This window comes from Motacilla alba, chromosome 3 (genome assembly GCF_015832195.1).
Source record: "Motacilla alba alba isolate MOTALB_02 chromosome 3, Motacilla_alba_V1.0_pri, whole genome shotgun sequence".
Classification (NCBI taxonomy): Eukaryota; Metazoa; Chordata; class Aves; order Passeriformes; family Motacillidae; genus Motacilla; species Motacilla alba.
The window spans coordinates 72,913,324-72,935,400 of record NC_052018.1 but is presented as its reverse complement, the minus strand read 5'-3'; the positions used below and the strand labels follow the sequence as shown (position 1 = coordinate 72,935,400).

Genomic DNA, 22,077 nt, shown 5'->3' with positions numbered 1-22,077 from the left:
TTGAAGAAAAAGTGGAATCATATTTATTTCATACAGAGCTTTGTATCTTGAAATATTGCACTTTACTTCCATGAAAGATCTTATTATTTATAAGATGCTTTAAAACTGTGTCCATATTTAAAGTAAAAGTAACAGGAGCTGTTCAAGTCATGGGATAGCAATGCTTGCATAACACTTGGTAAGTCAGCGGGAAAACTAGCTAAACATGCCAGGCTAGCAGCTTCCCAATGGAGAGTGTATCATATTCTGCAGTGCAAACAAAACATTTTGAAGTTGAGTCATTCATGGACAGAATTTGTTCCAACCTTCAAACATAGAGTAACTCTGAAGTTTGGAAAGAGAAGGCACTTGAAGTGAAAAACACTTCTTTCAGTAAGTTTCATAGCTGATTACATAAATTATTGATGGAAAAACCTACATTTCAGAGGAGATGCCTCCAGCTGGAACCTATTCAAAACTTTCAGATCACACCTAAATTGCAAGCAAAATAAAAGATAGTCCAGGTTCATATTTCACACTAAAAAACAGTATTCGGCATGGAAAAGAAGGGATTTCAGAAATCCTTATGAATTCTGTAATGAACTACATCTTGGGTGTCCCTCATTAGGTACTTTTTTAACTTTAGGATGAGTACTAAAGATATTTCTCTAAAACAGCCCTATGAAAAAATTATTTTTCAACACTTTTGTTGTAACTATTATTTTTTGGCATGACAGGCATTTATAAGAATCTATTGTTATAACTGATGTATTCCTATAGACTTTTGGACTGCTTCTCAAACAAAACAAAAGAAAATTTTCAATTTTGTATCAAACTTCATATTAAAACAATAGAATAAAATAGAATGATTTTTATAAAAATAGAATGCAAGGAATTCAACTTCTGGTTATAATCACAGGAGAAAATGTAATGTGCTCCAGATACAATAAAATGCTGCCATGTATAGTGTGAATTTTAGTTTACAGTACATCTTCTTGGAAGTTCTCAAGATTTTTCTGATGGTTCTGTGTATTACTCCTAAGGAATTCTAACTAACTCATTAGGAATTTCTAATTCTAAGAAATATTTACCCTTGAAAGGGTAGCATTTATGTCATACTCTTTGTGTAAATTGTAATCTTGCTCTATGCCTTTTCTAAGAATAATAGCTCTACAATTTCTGTTTCATTTTTTTGTCACACTATTTATTATATTTGGCATCACACACTTATTTGAAAAATTCTTTAATATAGGAAGGTTAGCTAAAATCTGATAACTGGAATCAGATGTTGCTTTTAACTACTACAGACTTCTCACCCTCAGTGTTCTGTCCAAAGTCAAAGTGGGTAATTACATTTCAATTACTCTGCTCTACAAAAGCTCCTGTCCTACACTCATCATGCTATCTCAAACCTAGAATTTTAATTGTAAAAAGCAACATCTCATCTTGCAATGGCATGTGTTACATTTCAGTGTGATCTATTTTAAACCAGTGAAGACCAGCTGGTGCCTTTGCAGGCCCACTGCTGAGACAAAGCTAATGAAGGCTCATGGACTCAAACTGCCTACACAGGATCAGCACCTGTACAAGGAATCCCTTTCCTAAAACAAAAGGTTTAATATTATATATAATTTTTCACTACCTTCAGTAGGCCAGACTGTATAGGACTAGGGGAAAAAATGGAATGGAAAGGCTGGCCTTCAAAACTTTTGAACTGCCATAGATATTCAGGAATAATTCTCCCCATGGAGTCCATGGCTCATCCTGGGAAATATGCTATCATCATATCAATAATTGTTCTTTTAACAATCTTACTGGTGAGGAACATTTTCATATTGATAGTAGAGCTACTAATTTTCACCTTATCTATGACGTTCCTGAACACTAAAATATCTCCAGCAAATTTCAAAATTCTGAAAATTCCCTCTTTTTTTTAATGCTTAAAATGAGAAAAAACCCAAAACACAAACAGACAAAACACTTACAGATGAGTGAAAAAAGAACTAAATAATGGAAGATAAAGAAGAAAGAAGTTCCTTAAATCTTTAGATGATCCATAGAGTTTATGTCTGAGAAATCCATACTTGACAGACTTGTGTTACAACTCAGGAAACTTCCTAATTACAATGCAAGGTCTAGTCCTAACAAATACTGTTGAATTTATGGCCATGAGTTTTGCATATATACTGTGAGACCATAGATGATTCTGTCTTTACTGTAAACAAGGAAAAAAAATTCTATTTCTGCTGAAATAGAATTTATTATAGAAATAGAAATATACAAATTTATAATTTGAGATTTAAAACTACGAGTGCTCCATCAGCTTTTGGATACACTAATAAAAAGCCTTTGCCAGAAATTTATCTTGGCATAAAAGTGAGAAACAATATTCATATTTCATTAGTCAGTTTTTAGGACCTGTGTTAGTAAAAATTGCACAACAAAGTAATTTCATTTTCCACTTGTTTCAAAATTTCATATTTAATTAAATTGCTAAATTTGAAAGTAAAGAAAACAGCATGTTATAAATGTATTAATAAAACTGTTTTCTCTAATCAGGGTCAAATGTCTGTTGAAATAAAACAGACAGCTTTTTTAAAAACAATTTTCCTGGCACTATTAATTCAATGTAGAATTTCACAGATTTCACACTTTATCAGAAAAGTGCTTCTTTTATTGATTTTAAGTGCATTTTCAATGTGTCTAGGTATAATGGATATGGTACACATAGATGATAAATATATACACCTATTCAGACAAATCTGGGTAGAGCACAATTCCAGATATTTCTTGAGGATTTAGCTATCCTTATAATTTCTCAAAGTCTCTGCATCAGAGCAATTGTACTTCCCTTGCGCAAGTTAAGTAATTTTCTAAATGGATGCTTGAGCTTCAACTTCTTAATAAGCAAAAGGCTTCACTTTGTCCCAAAAATTCTAGACAAAAAGATAGTCCTATTTTTAAGCATTTTTGATACAAAAATAATTCCTTTACTTTAGAAAGACACAAGATAGAGACCTCATGAGAGCAAAGTCTATAGAGTCATGCCAAGAGGAAAATTGGCTTGTAAAATAATTTTTATCTTACATAAAGTTTTACTCAGTAATCCATAATAATGAATAAATAGATTTTAAGACATTATTGGGATTCAGAAAAGACCATTAAATGATAGGATTTGACATGTCTGCATTAGCTGTAAGAAAACTTGGATAATCTGAATATTATGAGACAGTTTTAATTCTTGTGAGCATTGTCTCTGAAACAGATTCAGAAAGACAAAAGAAAATAAATAAAAAAATCTTGTTTTCACTTGTAATCTTTGTGATGTGTCCTTGAAAGTGGTTTTGGAGCTGAAAACCCCAGGCACTTCAGACAAATGATCGTCTCATCTTTATTCAGCTCATGGTGAGTACAGGAAATAAAATAAAATTGAATAATTATGTTATGTTATGCCTGGAGTTATGCCTAAGAAGCTCTGACCCAGTTTGAGGCATCCATAGAGCAGCTATTTGCAGTGTGAGTCCAGGGCCCACCAAGGATACAGGGTCACAAGTGGACACACCCACAGCATCACTCAGACAGGACTGCAGGGCACAGGATGAGCTGAGACACATCCCCTGGGTCCTTGGCAGGACACTGTGTGGTTCGAGGCTCCAGAGAATGCCAGTCCCAGCCATAGGAGGCCTACACTCTGGATCCCGGCAGGAGCAGCCCTGCACCACTCATAAACTTTCCTTTAGACAGTGATGGCTGACCACTTTGAAGAAGAGCATTGGGCCAATGGACCTCTGCTCTGATGAGCACTGCTGTTCTCAAGCTCTCTTGTTTTAGCTTTTTTTCCCCACAGAAAACAGGTCAGGCATTTCTAAAACTGATTACAAGGAAAAAAACCCACAGGGAAATGAACAGGTGTTGGTATTGCTCACCTCAAGAACATTTGCAACCATTTAGCTCAAGACTACATCCTGCTTCAGATGAGGGACTTTGTCTCTGAGCCTTTGAAGTGTCAGAGATGCAGGGGTTTGACATCCCGTGGAAACCCAGCTGAACTTGATGAACACAAACTTTAAAAAAACCACACTTCCCACATGCTTTTTGCAAATTTGTTCAGTCCTTCAAATCATCATACGACGATCCACAGCTCTCACACCCATCAGAAGGCTCATGCTTTCTTCCCACAAAGGGACACAGCCAGCACCTAGGCTGGAACACGATTAGCTATTCAGTCCCTTCTGCTAATGCGGGGCTGGAAAGAAATACAAGATATTTCCTCAGCATGTACTGCTAGGGAAAGGAGGAGATAGAAACAATAAAATTCAAATTTAAATTTGAATTAGAAATTGAATTAGAATTAGAATTAATTAGAATTAAATAGAACAGAACAGAATTAAAATGGAAGAGACCTACAAGGATCATCTAATCCAATTCCCTGATCTCTTCAGGGCTGACCAAAATTAAAGCATGATATTCAAGCATGGTGCATTGACTTGTTCCTGTGTTTCACCACTCTCTCTGTAAAGAAATGTTTCATCATGCCAACTCTAAACCACCTCTAATGGATATATTGTTGACCCATTCCCACACGTCCCGTCACTGGACTCTAGGGAAAAAAGATCAGCACCTTCATGTTCCCTCCTCAAGAGAGCAATGAGGAGGAGAGAGCAATGAGGTCACTGCTCAGCCTCTTTTCTCCAAACTAAACAATCTCAAAGTCCTTAGCTGCTCCTCACAGGGTCAAAAGACCTGCTATGATGGAATGATTGCAATGGTCCACAAGGGAAAACTGACTGTTGTCATCTACCTGGGCTTGTGTCAAGGCCTTTGACAAGAGGCCACACAACATCCTTGTCACTCAACTAGAGAGACATGGATTTGAAGGGTGGAGTTGAAGGTTGGATAAGGAATTGGCTGGATGCCAGAAGGTCAAGGAATGTGATTCTCCACCTTCACTCTGCTCTCAAGGAAACCTAACCTGGGATAATGCATCTAGCTCTTGGGTCCTCAGCACAAGAAAGATGTGGACCTGTTGGAGTATGGCCACAAAATGATCAGAGGAGTGGAGCACCTCTCCTAAGACAAGCTGAGAGAGCTGGGGTTGTTCATCCTGGGGGAATGGTGGCTCCAGGAAGATCTTATTGTGGTCTTTCAGCACTTGAAGTGTTTTATAGAAAAGGAAAGTGACCCTTTATACATTTAGATAGTGATGGCACATGGAGGGGATGGTTTTAAATTAAAAGAGAGATTTAGGTTAGATGTTTGGAAGAAATATTTTACTCAGAGAGTAGTGAAGCAGTGGCACAGGTTGGCCAGGAAAGTTATGGATGACCCATCTCTGGAAGGGTTAAAGACCAAGTTGGATGGCCCTAAGCAATGTGGTCTTATGGGTGGCAACCCTGTCCATGGTAGAGTGATTGGGAATAGGTTGTATTTAATGCACCTTCTACCCCAAGACATTCTATGATTCAGGTTAAAGAATCACACACATATTACATTGACATTTTAAAAGAATTTTCATAATTGTCACTTTTCTTTCTCCAGATCTAGCTTATCTCTGCAATAAACAGTGTTGGTCATTCATTACCAGATCACAGAAGAAAAAAGCAGAGTCATTGTGATTTGCCCCAGATGTTAGCAGAGGAGCAGAAATGAAGGCATTAACTGTTGGAATAAGTCCCATATTTGTGCTTGTTTCTGATGTGGTATGGCATGGCATGGCATGGCATGGCATGGCATGGCACGATATATCAGCAGGGAAGTTATCTGTTTCTTTCAAGAAATCTTCGTACATGAGCAAATAACTAGCTGGAGAGAAAAGAACAATTCTGCAAAAAAACCCATATGACAGTGTCTCAGCATCTACAATATTCCAGACAGAAACTTTGTGAATGATTTATGAAAAAGCATCAATTAACCAGTCCCTTGAGGGGACAAAATTAGCATTTTAATACATGTATTACAATAATTTTTAAATATTTCAAACACCACTCTTCAGAAGCATAGCATCTAGTGGTGACTGCAGATGTTGAATATTTCTATGAGATAAGAGAAAGGGGCACAGGATCCCCTTATCAACATGTACTTTTCCCTGCCTACCCCACCACACAGCACAGCCCTAAAAGCAAGAAGGCAAAACAAAAGTCCGCCCAGTTGCCAGATCAGCTCACAGGGAAAACTTGTTAGGGAGTGCAGAACCAAGCACTTCTGAGACTGCTGTACTTTATGAAGTGGACTGGAAGAAGAGAGGCACAAAAGGCAGCTTTAAAGAATTTCTGCTTTGCGCCTTTCTCCCTTTATGCTGAACACAGTTCAGATACAGCCAGGAGCTGGGCCAAGATAGTTGGTGTGGCTATATCATACTCCATCAGTCAGCTGGAATCATTTTATGTTGCTATTTTAATTTAAGACAGAAGTTGAGTCTGTTTTTCTTTTCATATTTAATCTGTTAGCTAAGACTTAGCTTTCCCTTTTCCAAAAGCTCATTTAGAATGCAGCATATTCCACACTTCATTTTGCTTGCAGCTAAATATATTTTTAATGGCTGAACTCTGATTTGCTATAGATCCACTATACATTTGTATCATGACTGCCAATTAATTTGACTTTAAATTTCTCAAAGACTATGTAAGAAGGGAGAATCTTCTTGGACTGCAAATGCCGGAATTTTAATTGAAATGGAAGAAGAAGCTTTGTACCTGTTCTACACAAAAAGCCCAGAAACTTTAGAACTGGAACTTCCCACAGAATGGTTTCTAGTAGCAGCAAATGTTCAACTGCATTCTATGAATACTATCTGTTGAGTGAGTTAAATACACCACTTTTCAAGAAAGAGAAATAAGATACCTTGACAGCTACCTAAAGTGCTACATAAGATAATTAAATTATAAATTCTATTTCTCTATGAAAAATGTAGCTGAACAAACTCCTAACCATTAGTCCTTTAGTTTTTCCTGTTTGGCAAATCTTCCTCACTTCAGCTCCTCTGGACAGAGGAGGAGACTGTATTCAAAGTATACTTCACAGAATACTTTTTTACATGACCCGTCATGGAGTGTAAAAAGCAGATGCTCACTTGCTCATCCCCTTTCAATACTGTATTATTGGCTCTTACAAGACAGTTGTTTAGTGTGTCAAGGGAGCAAGTGAGGTTTATCTCATCTGGAAGCTTCCCTTTATTTCCTTTGAAAAGATGGGTTTATTTCTGAGACACTGAACATGCCAATTTTCATAACTATTAAGAGCAAACTCGGGTTCTCAGCAGCTCTGAAAACCAGGTCATAGGCATCTCACTTTTCCTATCTCTTTCTGAAATAAGGCTTAACTAGAAGTTCAGAAACAATAATTCTTAACCTTGCAGCTTTCATCTCTTACTTAGGGCTTTTGTTCCCTCCCTCTAGGCACTCTCTTCATCTCTCCAACATCATCACACCATACATATGTTCTTCTCCTCCAGTTCTTAGTCTCCACCATTCTCTCTTCACTCTCTGACAGTTTTCAATAAGCTGTCTCTTCTCCAAATTATCCTTATGACTAAAGTTAGTGCCTTTCTTTCCTGCTCCCAGCCATTCCTCTCTCTTTCCAGTCCACAGGGAAGCCTGTCTAGATACTTGGTAAACAAAACTCACACTGAACAGCAGAGTTACCAATTGTTCCCTACCAGCCCTTTCAGCCTAGCAGTGCCATTCAATAAAGTACCTACCCTTGTAAGAAGTACCATAAAGATTTTATGACAAATATGCTATGAATTGAGATGCTTGCCTCTGCAAGCATATTTATCTAAATTCATGTGGTGCACAGCTGTTTCTTGCTGGCAACACACTTAAAATGGATGGAGTATTCAATGATTGAACTGAATTATATTGTCCTTTCTAGCTTATAGAAGGCTCTTTATTTTTCTTAAAAATCTGCCATGCTTCTTCATATGTTTTTCATATTTACTTGCAAGAATTTTTTGATATAAACAATTTTTTGCACTAAACAACATCAACTCATTTTAATATATTGATACACAACATTATTGAAGTTTGTTAGAAACTGCAAAAGAAATTATCTTTCTGCTATAAACAGGGACATACACGTTCAGTGATTAACTCAATTTTGAATTCTCAGGGATTGGAATAAATTCAGTAGGACTATCAACTGTGTCACACTAGTAGCCTACTTATCGACAGGCTCAACAGCCCTTGTAGCAGGAGAGTGGAACAGCCAAAAGCTCTGCGTTCTTTTCTGTCAAAGCAGTTTTTAAGATGGCAAGGGCCAAGATCTGCAAACATAACCACTGGCTTAAAGGCAGCAGCCAAACAAGACACTGTAAGAAATCAAGCCCACTTTGAGAATCTTCCAAAGGTGGGTAGAGTTGAAGAGCCTTTTTTCCCCCAAGATATTTAGACTGGCACTTCTCTGCTTTGAATCAATTTCTAAATCCATTTAACTGTTGAAAGTTTGAAAGTTTAACAGTTGAATGCATTTCTCCAAACCTGAAGACTATCTCAAAATTTTTTACATGTGGTAGGCTTGTATACTGCACAGTTGTATCGGTCAATGACTGCTAATAATTTTTTTTAAAGCACCATTTTACATAAAAAATCCCCAAAGTTTAATTCATGTCACAATTATTTGTTTGCTCAACAAGACTCCAGGTGCTGTTACCTTTTGAAGAGATCTTTTAACCCCAATTTCTACCTCTCAAAAGCCTTAGAGTCTTACAGAATAAGAAAGGGCACATGCAGCTGCCTTGAACTGCTCTACATTAGCATCTTGGTACCATTTACAAGTTGATCTGTAACAACCCATGAAAGATTAAGACAAATTGCATTAACTGCTGTTCCTTCTTTTTTTAAATAATACCATCACAATAAATCTGTCCATTTGAGGATGAAAAAGAGAAGGATATTGAACACGATGGTGAATAAAAATAAAATATTGATAAAATTTAATCAGACTGATACTTCAGTAATTTGAATAGAAAATTAAACCAGTTTATGTTCGTTACATTTAGGAAATTTCCACTCCCTATCTTCATTCACTTCACTGAGATTAACCAAATGTGAGTACACAGATTTGGCTAACAGTTCAAGATGACAAGGATAGAAACACATTCATCCTCAGAAAAGGTCAGCAGGAGACTCTATTTTTTTCTTTTTTTTTTAATGCAACTGTCTCCTTTGGCTGAATGTTGGTAAAGGAAATATATTCTCACCAGACGTAAACTGCAGTACAGTCTTTGGCAAAGACAGTCTTCCTACAATGCCTGCATTACTCCTAAACTGTATAAGGAATATTTAACAAAAGAGAACAGGTTTGTGAAATGAGCAGAGAGTTTAAGAATTGATATCAAGACACATGAGAACATTCTGGCTTCTCTTTAAATAGGAAGAACATTAAATAGTCTCTCTCTTTCTTGGTCATCTCTGATTTGTCACTCAGTTTTAATTATACTCTGCTTCAGAAGGCTCTCAGCCAGGCCAGTTGACCAACTGAGCAGGCTCAGCTCACCAAAGCATGAAACTACCTCCCAGTGTATCAATAGGGTGCTAGCAATGCACACTGATTTCAAAGTCCTGATTCTGTCACGAAAAAATAACTTCCATTACAGCATATACCATTATTCAACTTCACAAAACTAGCAGATGAGAACAGTGTCCCCATTTGCTTTTATTCTGCTTCATAATCACAGAGATTACTTATTGTTTCCATATTTGGAAGATAAGACCCTTTTTTAATTTAGACTGACTAAAATGTGTTATAGTTAATACCTACAGTTACTATAGTTAAACACTACAATAACCCTTAATGTATACTCTCTAAAATAGATTGAAATGCTACTAATGGTTTTGGTAAGATAAATATTCATCCCTACTTAACTTTTGAATAATCAATGAAAACCAGGAAGTGACAATAAGGAGCCAAAAATGAGAAATCAAGTTGAAAATTAAGATCAATGCAATTTTTTTAACTTATTCCCCTTCTCCAGCTTTTATAGCAATTATTTTATAAATTATTGCAGAGTACCATATGATGAAAGCAACACTGCCCCCTATAATAATATCATATCCATCCAAGGCTTTTCCCTCTTTTCTGGAAGAGCACTTATGCAAGTGAGAGTTATAAGAATGGTTGGAATAAGCTACCTCATAGACAGGTGCTGGGCAAGCAACAACTGAAGTGGAGCACTGACAGAACACCACACTTTTGGCTGGATGTTTCCACAGCAAAAGACTTAGTTATAATGTCTGAATTTCACTCATCAGCCACTTTCTTTTTTTCACCCATTTTGCTTTCTCCTACCAGTGTTTCCCTTTGGATGCAATGGGGCTTTATGCAGTGGCAGTTCAGAATCCAATGTAAATCTTAATTGCATCAATTCAAACATTGGATGAAACAACATTAGAGTCAATTTTAAATCCCTAACCAGTAGTAGAAATGCGTACAAAAATCTTCCAGTCTTGGAAACTCTGACTGCCTAAAACAAAGTCTTTCTCTCAAGGTATGGGATTATTCTTTTCTGATTAATTTATGGTTTTCTTATTTTCTACTCTATCATTGCATTGCTTAGCAGCTTCTCCTAGTGCCTTGGAATGTAATTTCATGCTAAATTCTATGTTGGAAAGCTCAGGTAGATTTTCAGGTTTTTTGGTTTGTTTTTTGTTTCTGTAACTCCCCCAAAAATAATTACTTAGAAAGCATCTTGGAGTGCATATCATGCAGAATTATTTGGTTAACCAAATTTACATTTCATCTGTAAATTTGGAGCAGTTTTACACATTCCTTGCTATTTAGTAAAATGCTTCTGATAAAACCATCTTTGAAATCTTTCCCCACAAGAACATCTACAGGGAAAGCTATCAGCTGGTTCAAGACCACAGGCCTGGTTTCTCAGGAAAGAGCTCTTCAAGAAAAGGGTTTGGGGCTCTTGAACTTCAGATTTGTCTCTAACTATAATACTTAATTGACTGTGTAATGTTTGACAAAATTCAGTATTAAAGGGTTTGTGCCCTAAGGCACACTCTTATACCAGTCTGGCTTGGAGCCACAGCCAAAGCTTATTTTACACCATTTGTAGATTCTGCCCTCTTGATTAACAACTGATTTTCCTGTACTTAATTATTTCCAAGTCTTGATTCACACTAGTACTGCAATTAAGCCTCTAGACTTTCAAAAATTGAACTCTAATCAGACATTTTCCACCACAATTCATTCCAGCAGCTGGACCATAGATCAAAATTCTGCAAGACTATAGTCAGCTCTATTCTTATAGTATACCTGTTTTGCAGAAATATGTTCCATGCTAAACCTTGCACTACTCTTAATTTGGGTGTAAAGCTTAATAAACCATACCATTTGGTTGAGTATAACATTGCTGAATCCAAAGACAAGAAATACATAATATTCACCCTAAGACAGCAATCAACAATTTCTCAGTTCAAACAATATATACATAAGGAATAAAACTTCCAGAAATTCTAAAATCACAGAAGTACTAGTATCTATATTTACAAATGGAAGGGGATATATAAATGTTACAATACTCCTACAAGTAAAGGAATGGCTTACCTGTGGAGATGAGGGATTAAAACTGACGTTGATTACAGATTCTGTGTGTCTCCCCAGTTTTTGTAAAAAAGTGCTTGAACGCATTTCATATATGTAAGCCTAAAAAACAATAAGTTGGCATTTTCAGTATTAAAAAATAACCACATTCTTGAAGCATTAATTTATAGTATAGGAACACTAAATATATAGCCTATAAAGAAATTAGAAATTTTTAATCATTTGAGTTATCTAATTTAGAAAGGTATTAGATTCCACTGGAAACAAAGAATTTAAATTCCACAGAACATAATTTAAAATGTATTTTTAAAGGATAATTTTTTTTACCTGCTTCTTGAAGTACACCTAATGTTTAGTTATTTATTGGGGAAAGAGTGCACTATGCTTTCTAAATACTTTTTTTTTGAGTTAATTTAAGCATTTGCTAAATTATCCCAAATTATAGAAATCTATTCTAAGATATTGATGACTTTCATATCTGTTTAGGTCTTGTACTGCCCATGGTGTATCCTTGGAAGGCCTTTTAATAAATATCTACTTTATTCCTTTAACTCTGTCTACCCTCTGTTCCAGGTCAGCCTCTTTAGGTTTAGTTCCCTTTTATGGAAGGAGGAACAAAGAGGCAAAGTCAATGACAGCAAGACCCAAGAGCACAAAATGCTCTGATTCACAAAGAAACATGCTCCATCTTTTAACCAAGAGAACATATCACAGAGAGGCCTGGTTAGTGAAGTTGAATTTTTTCCATCATAATCTAGTGGTTTACAGAACTTTGCCAGAATTATCCAGTAAAAATTAGTTTTCCATTTCAGGTCCTCAGTTTAATTTGGGAAGGACCATGTTCATTTTTGGCTTAATCTTTATGTCCCTGTTCCACTCTGTAAAATAGATGTGATAATATTTCATTATTTTTTGAACAAAACTCCAAAGTTTGTTAAATCCGGGTATTCTGGTAATTTATTCTCTTCCACACAGTTTCTAAATCAACCATTGGCTCATACCTTTCTTTCAAAAGTGCTGTGAAGCAGTCGTGCAGCTTAATTATAATCTAGTGAGAGTGTATTTGGTGCTGTAGTCACACTTCTCAGCCTAAAAAGCATTCAAACCCTTACCTCCCACCTTTCAAGAGATGATTCGCAGCCCTGAGCTAAAGATTAGGCTGGGATGCAGCAATTTTCCAAATTGCTGCATTGTATAACCAGATTCATTGGATCAGAGGAAAGTCATGACAAGCAGCTACTGGTAGAAACCCACCTGAAGCTAGCCATCAAAGCATTGGGAAAGACCAGATATGGGAAAGTCCTTTCCTCTGACCTTCACAATAAGGACTCCATGCTCATATTGAACAGCTGCTAGGCAAAACACACAGAACACGGCAGGGAACACAACTTGCCCATTGCACGTCACTCTCACAAACCCATCCTCGTGGAGCTACTGCTAAATGTCTTTCCAATACTATATTCCTAGCCCCATAAATCTTAAATATTTAGGTGTTATAGTTCAACAGAAAAAGGGGCAGAGTCTCTAGCTACATGCAAGAATAGTTTTTTACATTGTGGCAGCTGCCATCTCTTCTAATAACTGAAAGGAAAACTAATAGTAATTTTCTGAGATATTTTGACATGCAAGACAATAAAATCTGATTAAAAGAAAAACATCATCATATAAAAGTGGATAAAACCAGCTTCTGTTTAAGTAGCTCTAGCCATAGACATTTAAACTAACCACTGAGAGTCTAAATTCTAAGAGTAAAAGTTAACTTGGTTAAAGATTGAAAGTACATTGATTTTTAACTTCAAAAGTTTAAAAACAAAACATAAACCTCAAAGAGAATTGTATTTTAACAGAACTAACACTCATAATAAGAGGAATAACTCCAGTATAAACATTCTTCTGCTATAGTCTGACATCATTTTAGTTTGCTGTATTTTCTGATGTCATCCAAATGGTTTTTCTATTCTATACTTACTAGATTATTTTAGCATAGTCTTCTCTACAGAAAAAAAGAAAATAACAGTAACTGAATAAGAAATGATACCATTAACAATAGCCACAGAAGAATAAAAAAGCTTGAAAATATGAAATCAATGACAGAGGAAGAACAGATTTTCAGCAAACCAAATGGAATGAAAAAGAAAACAAAACAGTCTAGGAAGCACTCAGCAATACCCAAAATGCATATGTGCATATAATGTTTTAGACTTTAGCCAAAGTCAATCCCCTTTTTTATATTAAGACGAATTTTGTCTAATAAAAATACTGATTCAGTAGATATTGGTATTTCCTTTCCAATTCTTGCTGAGGGTCAGCCAAAAGTAAAAATAATTTACCTGTACCAATAGCTTCCAAAGAAGTTTCCTGGACCCATAACCACATACTTACTTGTATTTCCTTTCACTAGACATTTGAAGAACATTTGGAGTCGTCAGCTTTCAGTAAACCAGAGTGTGACAGTGTATTTAGCACCTTACAAGTGTACACAAGCTTCTGCTTTCTTCCCTAGACTTGTACCAAGAGACAGGGAAGAAGGGCAAAGGCCTTTTCTCAAGTGGAGGAATTTGTATCCAAATGGAAAATTACTTAATTCTACTGCATTGGTAGACACAGTGTGCTAGATAAATTGATGCTTTATCTGCAGAGTTTAACTGTAAATTCTTTTCTCTGTTTTCTCACACTCTAACTTCAAAGGAAACTTGTTCCCATCTGTTCCTATTGCCCCCTAGTCCAACCCATGGCCATAAACATTTGTGTCAAACTACTTACACTTCTACAGCCTCCTGGGATAGGAAAGAGGGTGAAGCAAATCATAAGCACTTGACTAATAACAGAAGAATTCTCCTTGTTATCAGCTTTTGCACAGGGATCAGAAAAGCAACACCAGTTTCAAGGAAAATCCTTCGTTGCTGCTCTGGCTTTAAGCTGAAGCTTGCATTTTACAAACAGATCACAGGAAAAGAACACAAGCAACAAACAAACAAAAAGACATGATATCTAAGATACCTAATTTGGCATTACACAAATAGAGATGTTTTCCTCACATGTTTTGTATGGATTGGCCAATGTCATCACTTTTCTGTGACTATTTTTCCGGGTATTTCAAATGAGTTGCAGAAGATAGAAATCTTAAAGTCCTTTGATAGAGGGATGGAGTCCTTTGATAATCTAACACGTTTTTATAAAAGATACCTGCAGTTATTAATAAGGAACTATTGGCCATTTGCTTCCATTAGTGCCATCAAACTTGATGCATAATCTCACAGTACATGATATAAGTGTTAGACTTGCACTCCATCACCCCCTATTTATATTGGGGGTGAACCATGTATCCCACTGAACCATGTATTTTTCCTCAATTTCAAGGTAAAAAAACTCCTGAACTACTTACACTAAAGAAAAATAACAATTAACCTGAAGCAGACACCAAGCATGGAAAGTTTCAGCCCAAAATTCTTACTTATAAGCAACTGAAAACAGAATTATAGTGGAAAGTGTTAGACTACCTTAACTATAGTTATTGGTGCCAAATCCACACATAATAAAACAGATTTCACAAGTATCCTAAGCATTGATTCATGCTCTTCAGTCCCAAGATATCTTATATACTTACCACATGGTAGCACGGAAAGTCTAATCAAGCCTGGCACCAAAATGTTGAGTACAGTACACCCTCTCAGAGTCCCCTTCCCTTTTAATGACTCTTATGGAGGCTGTCTTTCTGGTAGTCAAAGGAAACTTCCCACTACTGTAAGATCCCAGTTTCCATATGATTTCCTTTGACATAACTAAAAAAATGAGTCACAGTGAACATTATTAATGCTCTTTATTATTAAAATGGTTAATATTATAGATATCAGTCATCTTTCAAGATGCAGGGGATGTTTTTCAAATGTATCAATCTTCTGGCAGTTATAGCTAACACATTTGAATTTTCCTCACTAAAAAATTACATAATCCATATCTGACTTCCCTCTCTAGCCACCCTTCTGTGAAGCTTCCAAATTAAAATTTTTGCCAATTCAGTTTCTATTTAATTTGTTAATTTTAAGGCCTAATATATGTGATTTTTTTTTATTTGTTTTAATACAAAATTTATGCAGCACCATGCACCACTGAATTTAGGTTGCCTTTAATTTTAGAACACACATAGTGTTGTCAGAGTACAGAATTATAAGTTGAAGACTTTATTCTAAGAATTCATATCTCACTAAGCATGGCTGTATCACACCCACTTTAGCTCTTTTCTGACTGCTGCTAGTATTCTCTTCTGTATCAACAACACCAATAACTGCATTTCCTGCTTGTGCACTGGTGTTGACTGACAGCAGTACTGAAAGATTCAGATGCTGCAAAGGATCTTCGACTAGATTTTTCTACCAGATGTACCAATCATACCCAAAATTCGACTACTCTCAAGAATTGAGAACAAGAGGTACACATATAGAAAACACAAGCCCTGTGGATATAAAACTATATATATCCACTTTTAACACCTCATTGCTGTATGCATACCAAAATGAACATTGGGTATTCATATCTACTTCAGCTTCCTGTTTGGTCTATAGTTGAACATGGGGTACATTTTATTAAATTAATTTTCTTTACCAAAAAGGCTAATTTCTCACACTTCTTCCTATCTCTCTAAAACACCAGCAAAATTCAATGTTAATACAGTAACAAATTACAGACTCATAAAATTCAGTTTGAAAAAAATTAAAAAAAAAAAAAAAAAAGTTGTTCAGTAGTAGTTAAATAACAATACATCTATAGCCATCAGAAAATCCTCCACCCCTCTCAGCTGCTAATCTGGTTTTGTGGTGGTCAGGTCTGAGGCATAGTAGCCTAGGTAAGCAATAGCTTGAACGGACCAAAAAGCACACAAAAACAATTAATATGCTCATACTCACATAACTCTATGGTTCATAAAGTAACCTACAAAGGCCAAGATCTTCAGTCATCTTCAAAGATACACCCAAAGAGACAGTGAAGTAACAGCATACCCAAACGACTGTATGATCAAGAAAGCAATATTTATCTGTTCACTTCTAGGATAATGGGCCTAACAGCCAACCACGTTACCAAGGAATCCAAAAAACCTCAGGTTCAAGACTAAAACAAAACTGTGTTCCTCTTTGGAAAGGGGTAGATTTTCTCCATCAGCAGCTGGCAGAGAGGCTGTCGCAGTCTGTCATTCATTCTGTGCTATGGATTTTGTTCTGCCAAGCAATGTCAGTCCTTCCTTCTCCACAGTAAACATTACTAATGCTGTTTTCTCCAGATGTTTCCTGTTAAAGCCTATCTTAGTTAAACAGTATGGACACAGAGGATAAAACTTGAATAATATATAATTGGAATACCAATCACACTGAAAACCAAAATACTTCAGATAGTTGCTACCACTGCTTCATATAATACATTCTGTTCTGCAAGCCCTCTGGTATGATGTGTAGACTAAGACAACAAATACAATACAATACCAACAGCATACATTTCTAAAAGTAATTTTCCGGTAAAGAAAATATCCTCTTTTCTCCAAATAAAGTATCAAAGCATACTTTATCACATATCAAATATATCTAATTTAAGCCTTAGTGGTGCCTCCAAGATATACTCCCAAGACATATGGAACAAAGCATTCCAGACTATTTAGTCCTATCTCATCCATTTACATACAACTATATCAGAATATCTTTGCCAACTCCCTCATTTGTAGTCTTTTACCTAACATTATTAGTACCTAAAAAGTTCTAATGAAGTGAGCTGTTAAAGGGAGAAAATCAACCACACAATTTTATCATTCACATTTGAGGTTTCCTGAGATGTTTCTTCTTTGGTATCTAGATAATTTTATGCCATTTTTAACCTAATCAGATGCAATTTTAAATCTTGTCACATGACAGACACACAAGGATGGAAGTATTTAATATAAATATGATCAGCTGATCACAACAGTAACAAACTGAGACAGGCCTCATCTAAACCCTTAAAGACAAGAGGAGAGAAGAAAGATACCATTGCTAATCTCGATTTTGTAAGTCAGAACTGAGCCACAGAAAGGCTAAGGTGGCTAATAATATATTTATGGGGGTTGAGAAATACAGTCTTCTCAGCAATGATTACATTAGGAAGTAGTGCGGTGCAAGAGGAGTAGATCTACAGAACAAAGGAGTGCTGGCATCCCAACCTCCAAAGGTATTTTTCTGGTAGTAAAACATAACAGTATATTGCTCAGCAGCACTGATATCTTATTTGGAATATCAATCTCTGTAGCTACTTAAACTAAAGTGTCAACTTTAAACAAATCCTACAGTTTGTGTTATGCCTGATGTAGAATCTTGTATCTGAAAATAACTCAGTCTGCAAAAAATATCAGGTCTGAGTTTGCATCCAGCCACCCCTCACAGGTTTGCAAAACTCTTTGGATTTGCCCACGGCCCAGCATCACTTTCCAGCATCACTTGCACAATGAGAACTTACTCTAAAACCAATTTTGCAAGAAGGTTAATATTCAGGGACTCACAAGTGGTTATTAGACTGATGTTATGTACAAGAACCAAATTGCTTTATCCTGTCTCCTGCTACTCCTTTCAATGATGATGCCCTATGGGCTACTGCTTCAAGCTTTGGTGCCTTCACAGTTGGAAGGGAAATTTAATCTTGGATTTAGAATGTGTTTCAAAGACAGTGTTGTAAGCAAAATCCCAGACTTCATTGAAAAGTGTAAAAAAAAAAAAAAAAGGGGGGGGGGAAGAGAATGTCATACATTACCCATGTATTTTGTATTTTTTGTTATTCATGTAGCAATCTGCTATGCTGAAAAACTTCTGGGTTTGTGATATGGGTCAATCTGTGTGAGCAATGAACACAGGCTTTGAAATTTGGCATGGACAGAGAGTTTTATATCAGAAAATCCAGTTTCAGCACTAGGGTCAAAATGTGCCTCTTAGAGTCTACAGTTCAAAGACAGCTAGCAAGAATGAGTCTGAAAGCAATTAAAGAGACAAATATTTATTTCTTCATTCCCTGCTTCATTTCTGGAAACTTGGAATTTATTCAGAGAGCCCTAAGGTCTTCAAAGACAAAAATTAAGTGGCTAATTAGACATAAAGTAAAACAGCTAACTAGGACTACATGGCACAGAAGAAAATTAGTTCTTTTTATTACAAAAAGTAGCATTTCACACTGTCCAGATATTTCTTGTCTTTTTACACTACAATTGCTTTAGTCAACAGTTTTGTAGAGAGCCCAGCAAAATGGAAATCTAAACCTAATTAAGGTATATTATGGTCCCACATCCTTGATAATATTGATAGTCAGAAACCTGAGACTGTCCACTTGTAAAATGATAGAAATTACAATATTATGTGTATTCAGTTAAGCAAAAGCTAAATTCACTTGTAACCTTGGGCTATTTAGGCTGCAGAGAATATTTGACATTAGAAGTGTTAGCCTTTTATATTTTCTAGTCACAACTAATTACAGAAAGGACAATCACAGTCCAAAACCAGGATTATGGTTACCTGCTTGTCAGACTGTCAGGTCCTACACAGGTCTTGGTAAGGTTCTCTCAAGGAAGTTGGAGTTATCAGTTAGAGAAACACTTTCAACCCCAATTTACAGTATCTACAGATCTTACACTAACATGCACCAGAGCAGTTCAAATAAAACCATGTGGCTACTTCAGCCACACAGAAGCTACATCAAGCTCTTTTATAAAACAGGTCATACACCCTCAAAGTAGGAAAAAAGGCAGACATAATTTTCATCTTTTTTTACAATAACATATTTTGGGTTGCTGTTTCTATGTCCTGTAGGAATGTGATTTTGCTATTAATCATTGTAGACAAAATAATCCTCTTTGTCAAATACTTCAGATATTGTGAAATACAAAAGGCAGTTTAAGGTCAATGTCTCTCAATTGTATTCCAATCATGCCTCTTTTGGCTTTAAAATCAATCACATTTGTTAACCACAGGGTGCAAGAATTGCACTTGATAAACTCCAAGATGATTGAAGATGCATTTGCTTCTCAATGGAAAGGTACATAACCTGTTTCCAGAATGCTCTTTTTGAAGATAATGCTTTGTATCCACACTATTGATTTTTTATGCAGCTTATTCCAGTAGATATACATTCATATAATCTTCAGAAATATGTGACTCCTTGATACTATTAAAACTGTTCCAGTTGCACATTAAGCCATCTGTCAGGATGCTATTAGTTGAAAAATATGAATGGACTATTCAGTGCAGCATTCAATTCTCTGTTTCAAAAGAAAGCACAGAAGTATATCCAGCCTTAACACTTCAAAGGGAAGCTTCCTAAAAAATGCCCCAAAACTGCATTTTGTCCTAACAGTATAGTATAAGCAAGAGTCCAAAACTTGACTCAGTTTTCCTGAGGGGACAAGAAGAACAATGAAAGTTCTCTACAGACATAGGATGCAAATTATGCAAAATTCCAACCCAGGAGACACACTACAAAGTATTCAGTGGCATTGTGCCCACCAGGGACCACATGCCAACTGGAGCAGGATGCATGCCAGCTATTCAGCTTCCCTTGATGACCCACCACGTGCCAAGAATTTGGAGTTAGGACAAAATCATGCTGTCTTTCTTTTCTTGAATCAGCACTTATTCCAAACAAATAACTCAGTGCAAAAGAGAAGACAAAAAGGTCTTGTGACTGTGCCTATTTTTATACAATTCAAAAGTAACTTTAATTAGTAGCCTCAAATAAATATATTAGTATATCAAATATATCATGATGTGAAATGAATATAAGATGCACTTCTTCACAGACAAAGCAAAAAGCCTTCTTTTGTATTGCAAGCTACATTTTGAAATGCTATTTACCAGAAACTTGAAAAATGTTTTATCATGAAAATGTCAAGAACACATCCAGTAATCTGCCAATAAAATCTCTAACCTTCACATATTATTTGAACCAGTATTTCAAAACTAGCCAGAAGAGTAAATTCCTCTTGCTCTGAATTTGAAGTTGACCAGAAACTGTGTCATGGTCTGATGATTAACCTAGAAATACCTAAAATAAATTTCAACAGCATTCCTACCCAGCTGTTTTGAAAGTCACTGCAATGAACCCAACCTCAGTCCAGTTTCAAAGGCCTATAGTACAAGTTAGCAATCTTCCAGCTCTTCACAAACAGCAAGACAAACATTCTGATAACATTGCAGGCATTACTGAGTTAAAATTAGGTGCAAACTCAAAAAGGTATCAATACATGTTTACTCATGATTAATCTCTAAATAATTAAATTTTATTGGCATTCATTCAGAAGACAACTTGTCTGGGGAGAAAACACACACACAAAGGGTCGGAAAGTACTAATTTCAGTTGAATGACTTCTTATTTTTTATTCAGCTGATTGGTTCATTGGTTCATGGCTTTCTAGCCATACTAAAAGATTCATCACCCTGTATTTGGGAGCTTAAGTAAATTAATTTGTATTTACTTACTGAGTTCCTACTGGTCAGATATATACACAACACATAAAGCTGTGCTACAGGGAACACCATTCTCCTCATCTTTGATGGCACATGACAATTCAGAGTCAAATATTACGGAAACCTATAGAAACAATCTTTTAACAATTACTTTGAATGCTAAGATTTAGCTGCTCTGGGATTTTTCAGACAAAATAATCATGAATCGTATGTTACTGCTACATGTGAATGAACTATACAGAAGTATCATAGATTGCAGTAACGCACATTAAGATCCTAGAATCCTCTGAAAAGACTCTTTTAGGTACAATATGAGTAGTTCCTGTGGTTTAGGAGGAAAAAAAAGCAAAAACTACTTACGTATTTGTCATCTGATCCACTGGCTATAAAGCGTCCACAGGGAGACACTGCAATTCCACATGGATAGCAGTGGCTACTGTGCCCTTCAAAACGACGTTCACACCTACAGAGAAGTTTCAATGTTATTAACACCAACTAAAAATTACCTCTTTTACTGCCATTTTCATGAAATCCTCCTGGTATCATGTTTTTCTTAGTCTACAAATTAACTACGGCAAATCCACAAATAAAGTTTTAAATATATCGGCAGTAGGATTTTGTCAAAACTGGAAGACACTGAAGAAAGAACATTAATGACTAAAAATCAAATGAACAGACAAAACTGTCCCAGGACAGTGACCAAACCCATGCTTTGGCCTTTTTAGTTTACAGGGCTAGAAACATCATTATTAATTAGAAAGGAGGAGCTGTGATGCCTATAAGATAGATAAGGGGAAGGTGCTGTGAAAGTCTGCTCCATGAAGACTTATAAATCTCCCTCAAGTTATTTATATATATGAAGACGCATTATGTGGAATCATGACATAAATAATTATTTCTTGCTTTTCTCACACCCAAATCTGAATATTTCACCTTTGCTGCCTATTTACATTTCTACTCCATACATTAATTTATTGTATGTGGTAAGTCAAGAAAGACAATATCCAAACATTCCAAGGTGAAAAATCTCTCTCTCTCTAGCTCTCTCTCACTCTGTTCTATAACGGTATCTAACTTCTTACCTATC

General features: G+C 36.0%; 1 protein-coding gene across 3 annotated transcripts in view; it reads right to left on the bottom strand.

Annotated features, from left to right (window-relative positions):
• The window catches only part of WDR27 (WD repeat domain 27), a 90,090-nt gene that overhangs the window by 29,459 nt on the left and 38,554 nt on the right, over nt 1–22,077 (bottom strand). For 2 of the 3 annotated variants that reach the window (XM_038133522.1, XM_038133523.1), the window contains 2 exons: nt 21,351–21,453; nt 11,530–11,628 (listed from right to left, as the gene is read on the bottom strand). In XM_038133522.1, the coding sequence (XP_037989450.1) occupies nt 11,530–11,628; nt 21,351–21,453 (202 nt within the window). Of the gene's footprint in view, nt 1–11,529; nt 11,629–21,350; nt 21,454–22,077 lie in introns of those variants that run through there. The other variant, XR_005256501.1, reaches the window with a different exon arrangement.